Source organism: Schistocerca cancellata, chromosome 2 (genome assembly GCF_023864275.1).
Source record: "Schistocerca cancellata isolate TAMUIC-IGC-003103 chromosome 2, iqSchCanc2.1, whole genome shotgun sequence".
NCBI classification, from domain to species: Eukaryota; Metazoa; Arthropoda; class Insecta; order Orthoptera; family Acrididae; genus Schistocerca; species Schistocerca cancellata.
In genome coordinates, this window is record NC_064627.1 from 172,076,488 (window position 1) to 172,085,520 (window position 9,033).

The following is a 9,033-nucleotide window of genomic DNA, read 5'->3' on the forward strand; positions in this document are numbered from 1 at the left end:
AGAGGGAAATAGCAGTTTAATGCTTTAATTTTGGACACCAGTGTATTTGCCAAATTTTTTTGAAGATATAGGTTGACTCTTACAGAGAAGATAACAGCAACCAGCCACTTTTTATAATGTTATCTATTTATTTAAATAGCGCCGTTACCGGTTTCGAAGCTTCAAGTTCATCTTCAGGCGGCTCGTTCACGTTAAGATACATTTTATATTAGCTTTCCCAAGTGGCTGATTGCTGTTATCTTCTCTGTGAAAGTCAACCTATGTTTGTACACAGGCACAGGCTCAGAATGTCAGTTTTCTACAAAATAATATTTGTTTCAAGATCTCAAATTGCTTATCAGACACAGGGGTGTTATGAATATATCATTCTCACTTTGTCATATGGGTACACAAGTGGAATGGAGTGCATTATATACCATCCATTTGCTAGAGGATGGAGTGAGTTATAGATCCTATCCCAAGTTAAAAGAATAGTTCAGAATATTAACTACATTTGAGGTGCAGCGACTTATGACCTAACATGCTCCAAACGCAAATTCATAGCGACCTCTAATTCTCATTGCAAACTATTCCATTTTGGAGAAGGAGGAGGAGATTAGTGTTTAACATCCCATTGAAAACAAGGTCATTAGAGACTGAGCTCAAGCTTGGATTAGCGAACGATGGAGAAGGAAAGCGGTTGTGCCATTTTGAAGGAAACATCCCGACATTTGCCTTAAGCAGTTTAGGGAAATCGTGGAAAACCTAAATCGAAATGGCCAGATACGGGTTTGAACTATCGATTTTCTTGCAGTAGCTTGCTTAATTTTGAAGTATCACAATAACTATGACGATTAATGGAACGATAAGCAGTGCTTCATGAAGCTGACGAATAAGGCTATGAGAATAATTTTTTTCCGACCAATTTCTTTAAAATCGTTTGAGAAAGGCTGCAGATTGGCCGGCTTGCACGTTTACCGTCTACGCAGTCAACCAAACGTGCCTGCTACTGCGCCGCTCCCTGGCCCTTTATACCCGGCCACGAAGCAGCACTAGGCAGCTGCCCTATCCGCAGCTCCACTTTGCTCTGATGCGCCGCTCAACTACAATCCGGAACTAAGGTATGTGATAGCAACTACAAGTAGGTGCGTTAAGTAATGCGGATGAAAATTCGGGCTACGGGCCGAAGCTGGCTGGTCGCAAACGTGCAGACAGTAGGGCACAGAGAGGAGAGTGGTAACATGACAGACAGCTCAGTTTGCGGGGATGCTAGGAAAGAGGTGTATGCGCGAGCTGGTCCGTCCAAGAGGCCTGCCCGAGATGGCCCTAAGTTACTCTACGGTGAGGTGGAGAAAGGGAAACAACATGCTCACACCAGTATGACTGCAGTTTTAATAGCCAGAAATATAGAGGGAGTACAGCCCACTTGATGCTGGCCCTGGCTCCGGATGATTGGGGTGGGGAAAGGAAAACAGGTTCCTCCCTGCGGTAGGATGTGCTGAGGTTGGGGGTGAGAGAGGAGTAGCAACAAGATGGCCCAGATACTGCAGCTCAGAGTAACATCATGTGTCTCTGCAATGGACCGGATTACCTGGTCTCTCTCACGTCTAATACACGAAAATCATGCACGCTGAAACTGTATTATAAAATACCGAAAAAAATACACATACTGGCCCCTAAGAACAATTCGCTCCTGGATACTACTGCTACTTGCCAATTAAAGCAATGGCTTCAGAATGTTACGGGCTTTGACTTAATCAATATTCTATGATTTTTTTCTTAAAGGTAGTTAGCTTTGCTTCAACGTCGTCTCGAAATTGTGCTTTAGATAATTTTTGAATAACTTATATTTCGTCTGTTTTCCATCTCGAATGTCAAGATGCAGAATGGTAAAATGCTCGTTAAAAATGCAACGCTGTGTGGTGTACAACGAGCTCTGCTGCATTCTGATTTTGACAGTTCAATGGTCAGTCACTTGATCCTGAACAGACGTTGCGGAGTGTGGATGCCAAGCTTGGGCGGCACGCTGACGAAGTGTCACGTGACAGGGCAGGATTGTTTGAATGCTGGCGTGAAACTTGGGCGTGTTTGTTATGTTCTGTTGTGTGTGATTGATACGTTGCACGATGGCGAAAATTTTTCAGTGCTGTGCGCTTCTTGTGCTGCTAGGATTACTTGTGGAGCCCAGTAAGTACCGAAATCAGCAGAGAGTTGAAATAGGTACTCGCGACTTCTTGAAAACAAATGTTTCATTGATAGGAATGTGTTACGGATTCGAATGCTCTTCTGGCGAGAATACGTGGAAAATTCATGTTTGTTTCAAGAACACTGCCCGAATGTCTCACAAGTAGTATGCAGTCGTATCAATAAATAGTGTTAATTACATGGGATAGTGGCGTCCTATTTTCACAGAGATTGTACCATTATGAGCATATTTCGTTATTACTTACAGAGAGAGACATACAGTAAATAGATTGTCACCAAAGTATGTTCTTGCTCACGGTGTTTGCATTTGCGTAGTATTGATGTATGGGATTCCCCATTGGTTTGATAGAATTGTAATTATTACTTTCCAAATAACGGTGCCAGAGGAAGCATTACCGTCCATGAACTCAGTACGATTCGTTATATTGTATTTTGTAGACTAGTAAAATAAAATGCAAGCTCAATAAACTATAAATTTTCGTGTTGTTAGTGTTCAAGTGGAAATGAAAAATTTGCTTGTTTAATCAACACATTCACTGTGTCCATACCTTGCTTCCAATCAGATTATCAATATTTGTGGAATGCTGCTTTGTATCCTGGAAAGTTTATTACTACTAAGTTGTAATATTTGAGGTTTTTCAACTCAAACACTTGGAACACTTAAATTTCAGGCACTGGCATTAAATGTTGGGAATGTCGTTCTGATACTGATCCAAAATGTGCAGATCCTTTTGATAATAGCACTGTTCCCATAACAGACTGCAAGCAAGAACCAGATCTTCCACATTTAAAGGGTATTAGGCCAAAAATGTGCAGGAAGATAAGGCAGAAAGGTAATGCTATTTATTTAGACTGTTAAGATACATTGTTCACTGATATCTAGCATGATTTTGAAATACAAGTGACTGTCTTCTGCCTCACACGAGACATAAGCATATTATCTAAAAACCTTATTTCTTTTTGATTACAGTTAATGGGGAATGGAGATACTTCCGTAGTTGTGCTTATGTAGGAGAAGTTGGAATTGCTGGAGATGAGCGCTTCTGTCTGATGCGTACTGGGACATACAATATTTTCATGGAATATTGTACATGTGATAGCAAAGATGGATGCAATTCAGCAACTTCTTATCAGCCACACCATATGCTGCTTTGCTTTGGTATTTGTATTAGTGTAGTACAGCATCTTGTGTGTTTCTTTAAGGCATTCCGATAAAGTACTTACTACAGCTGTAAGCACACTAGAGTCTCAGGTTTGTACAATTTAGGTGAATCTCATTTGCTAGGTGAAGATAATATATTTATCTCTCAAAGAAAGATAGAGCAAACTAGAACTCGTTGCACCACGCGCAAAAGTCGTGGTTGTGAAGAACCTTAATTTTACTAGTATTTTCTGAATATATTTCCAGAGAATTTTATTATGCTTAATAAAGCATTAACAGTTACATGAAGTGATAAACCGATCCGTCCTATTAAAAGAGAAATGAGAAGACTGCCTCATTTTCTTTTTTATTTTATTGGGTGATATTTCTTTTTCATTTGTGTTCATTGTAGTATTACAAAGCAAGAGGAATCTCATTAAGGTGACCTATGAGAAACCGTCAGTGCCTGAAGTTTTGACATATTGCTTGTAAGATTATTGTATTGCAATATTATTCTTAGTTTTAGAACGTGTTTTACCATTGTTACACTTTCAGTGATGGGCTTTAGTATTCATGTAAAAGACTGTAAATCGTATTCATTCGTTAACATTTGAGTATGTTGTTACATAGAACACCTTAGCTAAATTTGTAAAATGCTTTAAATTATTTGAATATTCTCTTTAATAATAGAATTGTCAATGTTGATGACCAGAGACCTTTTACATTGTCTTAAATAAGATTGCAGTTGAACAAAGATATGTGGGCTTGGTAATAAGATGATTATGGATGATACAACTTCCAGATTGTCCATTAATGTAGAAAAATATTTAATAATATACCTCTGTAGGAGAGTACTGAGGAAACAATATAATTGCCACTATTGTTGCACTGAGGCAGTGAAGTTCATTGTGTACACATTTCCAGCTCATTCTCTTTAAATCTATAGAAATTGTAAGAATTGAAGGTAGTAAGTGCCATTGAATATTGAAATTTTGTTCTGAGGTTTAATTTTTTGTACTATAGTTGATGCTGACAGCTGCAGCAGGCTGGGCACAGCAGCTTTGCGAGCCTACCTCAACCAATAATGTAACGTGATTTTGTATACGTATCCATGGCAATGTCTCAGTATTGTCACAGCTCTGTAGTCACCTACTGTTTTCGCCTGCAGCCATTTGTGTGTCGCAGTTGAATGCTGACAACAGTGGAACCACCTGTCAGGGATTTTCTTACATTAACTCTGCTATAGAATGAGTGATGGGAAGTGTCTTTCATTTTGTTGATATTATATGACTCATCTGGAAAGAGCTGAAGTATCTGTGCTACATTCCACTGACAAAGAGTATAGTTCTCCCTCCTGCACCCACGCACCTCCGTCTAAAATAGATCAAGAAAAGAGCGTGTATCATTTGATATAGAGATAGGGTGAAGTATGAGACAGTGAAGATATGCAAATTTATTCATAGTTGAAAGAAAACTTGAAAATAAGAACAGATAAATAGTGGGAGGAAAATGTTTGAGAGGTTTTTGTTCCCAGTCCACTTTTAGGTGATGACATGTTTAGTGATCATTGCCATGCTACTGTTTAAAAATATTTTCCCATGCGAGAGCTGGTCCTTAGTGTTTCCCAAATTTATTAAGAGTCACCAGTGGTTGTAAGTCAAATGCAGATTCATATATAAAAGAGAAGTGAATGATGTATATGTAATTTATCTTTTCTCTCCCCATTCTGGTTTCCTCAAGAAACCCCTTTAAGCTTTTGACAGAATCTGTAGGATTGATGAGCAGCAGCACAGTCTGTTACCAGCAGCATAGCCTGTTAGGGAATACAGAAGTGTCCGATTCCACCTATCTGCTTTGACCCATGACATCATCAACATGGCAGAAATGGCTATTCTAAGCATCTGCAATATGGCGCATATGATATCACTACATACACACGAAAATATGTATAAATAAGACAGTAACATCTCCCTCCAAAAATACAATCAAACTAACGGGACAACTGCAGGAAATTGCGGGTTTTTGGGAGGGGAAAAGCTAAATATAACAGTAAAAAGGGGGGGGGCAAAACGTACAAGATGACGAACAAAAGAAATAATTACAAAAATCTACAGGAAATAGGACACTTCCCTTGACCTATATAGGTCAACTGCAGCTGAAGATACCAAAACACCAATGCCTACAGCAAAAACTATGGAAATTGGAATCAGATATTTCCCTTGGCCACAGCTGACAATACAAAACACCTATACTTGCATATAAAAATACGAAAATTGGAATCGGTCATTTCCCTTGATCTATATAGTTCAACTATAACTACTTATTATTAAAAAAAAAAAAAAGAAAAATAGACCCAAAAAACAATTACTTACCACCAACAAATTTTGGCCCGCCATCACACACACACACACACACACACACACACACACACACACACACACACACACACACACACACACACAAGACGACATCTACAAACACAAACAACTCGAACTCCACGCCGTAATGACGTCACACGCAATAACACCCTTACATCATGGGTCAAAGCAGACGGGTGGAATCGGACGCTTCCGTTGACCTGCCTGTTATCCCCGTGGAAGTGGAAAAGTTTGAAAGTTTCCACGGGTGAAAAGGTAGGAAATAATCAAAAGCTGCAACTTCTCAAATAAGCCCTGGAGATGATTAAAAAAAAAGAAAAAAATAACTGCTGGTTAGGCAGTTCATCTTTGTAACTGCAGTCTATTATATTCAGCTTGCATTATCAACAGCATTGCTCTGTATTACAGCAGATAAGCCACAGTTTCACATAAATTGTATGGTATTTCATGTATATTAATTCTTACTTTTGCTGTGTGTGTGTGTGTGTGTGTGTGTGTGTGTGTGTGTGTGTGTGTGTAAGATTTTATGGAGATTTTAGAAAGTAAATATTGTCACCCCAGTTTAATCAAGAATTAATAAAAGAGCTGATTATTACAGCTAAACTCAACAAGTAGTTTAAAATATTTAATAGATTATGTTACTGTCAGAAAGAGTGTAATATTAACTGTAACGGCCCATGTTGAGATAATTTGTTTTATTGCTTTGAAGGAGTTATATTTCAATGCACTGGTTTAGAAGGTAGGTTCAAACATTTATTCAGTTGTGAAATTGATGGTGGAAATACTATACTATGTTAAGTGCATCTACTTACATCAGTACAAAATGTATTTAGTGGATATAATGTTTTATGGTTGACATTATCCTGATGATATGTGACATCAGTGGCTCCTTTACAGCAAATATTTCAATCAAGCTGGTATGCTGTGTGTAATTGTGACTGGAAACAATGCTGTGATTGCAGGGCAACAAACAGTTGTTAAGCATACCATTAATGTTGTAATGCAGTATTGTGCTGTAAATTATACATAGTGGATTTTATTCCTTCTCATGATATTCCTGCATTTGCTCACTTGCAGATCAGCAAGAACTTTTTTTAAACCAAGTACTGTAAATGGAAAATATTTACACATTTCAGTGCTTTAAGATTGTTGAGAATGTCTCAAAAGGAAATGTTTTGGAAAGATCTCTTTAGAGGCTCATATTTAATGATGTGTTAGATTTTTGTAGTGGAAAATTTTGTGAAAGACACCACACATATGTGAAGAACAATGCAGCTTTTAAGAGTATTGTCACTTTCTTAAAATGTTGGGGCTCTGGATACTGGATGCTCTATAATTCATCCTCTATATTACAGCACAAGTGCACAAGATTTATTTTTATAAAGACTTATTTGTTGAATATTGTTTAATATCATATACAGTGATATTTTTAGTTAAAATTTTTGTATAAAGTACATGTTTTGAGATTTTTATCAATAAATCATCTTGTGGAGAAAGCTACATTTCTCTCTCTCTCTCTTCCCTTTCCACTCTTCCCACCCACCACCACCACCACCACCACCACACCCTCCTTCCCAATGATGTATCACAGCAGCAATTAGGACATTTCATTTGCTAAGACCATGGATATGGATGGATCATTCTGCTCTCTTCTTACTTATTGTTCTGTCTTTTAATGGCTTCAGCTTGACTCCCTTATCTATCTATCTCCCCCTCACTCCCCCCCCTCCCCAACCCTCCCACCTCCTCTTTTCTGCCTCAACTCTTCCACCCTATTAATTTACCCATCACATATGAACCACTCAGTTTTAAAGTGCTATCATTTATGTTGCATGAAGATCAGGCAGTGAGAGCGTAAGTTTGTTCGTGCCTTTATCATTTCCTTAGGCTCTACAATGAACTTTCAGGAATACGGAGTGAATCGGACTATGTATTAATAAAGAAAAGTAGCTGTTGCAAACTGTATTGATTACTGGGAAAAAATGCCAACTATGTAGTGAAGTTAGCAGGAAAGTTTACTTCCTGAGTTATATAACTCCTGTTTAACTCATTTCTCATTAAATGCCTGACCACTTTGATATATATCATAGAACAGTTATATAATCAAATATTATGTAGACATTTTTAGTCGAATACAGTTTTTAATTCATGAGTCCCAGTTTCTTGTATTGTGTGTAATGGAAGTTTGTTAATCTTCAGCTCAGAATATTTGCAAAACCCCACCTTGAAGGCTATAGGAGGTGACAGCCTCTATGTAAATTATTTTTCTATCTTGTTATGTAATTCATGACACCACTGAAACTGGTTATTAACCCTTTGCTTTGACTGTAGTGGCCTTTCAGCAGCCACATCTTGAGTGCAGCTGATTACCACAATTAGTTCAGTGTTGATGTGTCCATGGTTTGGTTGACTGCTGTACAAATTTTTGAGACATATGCTTGTTTATTGGGGAGCTGTTATTGAATATGTGATCCATATCATTGTGACTAATGATGGGCTCTCAGAACTTACTGTTGTTTGCTCTTTGCCCAAAGATAGCATTTCAGTGTACACTACACGGCTTTGTTGTCGATTCAATGTCAGAACATTTGAAGGACCTACAAAGCACTTAATAGTATTCTGTAAAACCAGCTTTTGCCATTTCATAGTACAGTTCAGTACTTCAATGTCAGTGCTTTTGATGAAACTGTATCATACCTCGTAATTTTGCTATAAACTTGATGATGATGATGCGTATTTTCTACTGATTCTACATCTACTATCCTTGTTGTGAGACTACAGTTAAAAACTACTCTGAACACTGGAACAAGCAAAAAAGCTATGAAATGGTGAACTAAACAGATGATGATGCATATTTTGTACTGAATGGACATCTACACTTCTTGCTGTGAGACTATAGTTAAAAACTGTTTTAAATATCAGAACAACAAAACAAGTTATGAAATACTGATCCTGTTGGAAATATGCAGCACATGGTAAGAGGCACAACAATGCAACACCTGTTGATTGGCCATCATGTCGTCCAAGTAGCAACGAAAGAGGTAATAGTAATAAACAACATTATACCTCAATTAAAATAACTTTGTGATTGATGTTTCATTGAGTCAGGTGGTAGGGCCTAGCAGCACCTAATCATAGTTCTTTCTCGAGTGCTACATACTCGCAGCATTCCCTTTCTGAAGGTGCATGCAGAACCTTGTCAAGCATGGCTGAACACTGGCAACATGGCCTTCCTCCAATGCAGTTTGTCACCTACGTAGGCATTATACTCAAATTATCAGGAGGAATGGCCTTAGAAATGAATGAAAGAACTTGGATATTTGAAGAGGC

At 38.0% G+C, this 9,033-nt stretch overlaps 1 protein-coding gene across 1 annotated transcript; it reads left to right on the plus strand.

Annotated features, from left to right (window-relative positions):
* The first annotated feature begins 1,954 nt into the window (after window positions 1-1,954).
* Window positions 1,955-6,221, plus strand: LOC126161493 (protein quiver-like). The gene is made up of 3 exons (XM_049917390.1): window positions 1,955-2,166; window positions 2,856-3,017; window positions 3,155-6,221. The coding sequence occupies exons 1-3, from the start codon at window positions 2,106-2,108 to the stop codon at window positions 3,397-3,399; spliced, it is 468 nt and encodes a 155-aa protein (XP_049773347.1). The 5' UTR covers window positions 1,955-2,105; the 3' UTR covers window positions 3,400-6,221.
* Window positions 6,222-9,033: the final 2,812 nt, after the last annotated feature.

Excerpts from the sequence above, each read along its gene's own strand:
- LOC126161493 (XM_049917390.1), top strand. The coding sequence starts at position 2,106 with ATGGCGAAAATTTTTCAGTGCTGTGCGCTTCTTGTGCTGCTAGGATTA. Across the intron at positions 2,167-2,855 it reads AGGATTACTTGTGGAGCCCA|GCACTGGCATTAAATGTTGG; the intron begins GTAAGTACCGAA and ends CTTAAATTTCAG. Across the intron at positions 3,018-3,154 it reads CAGGAAGATAAGGCAGAAAG|TTAATGGGGAATGGAGATAC; the intron begins GTAATGCTATTT and ends TTTTGATTACAG.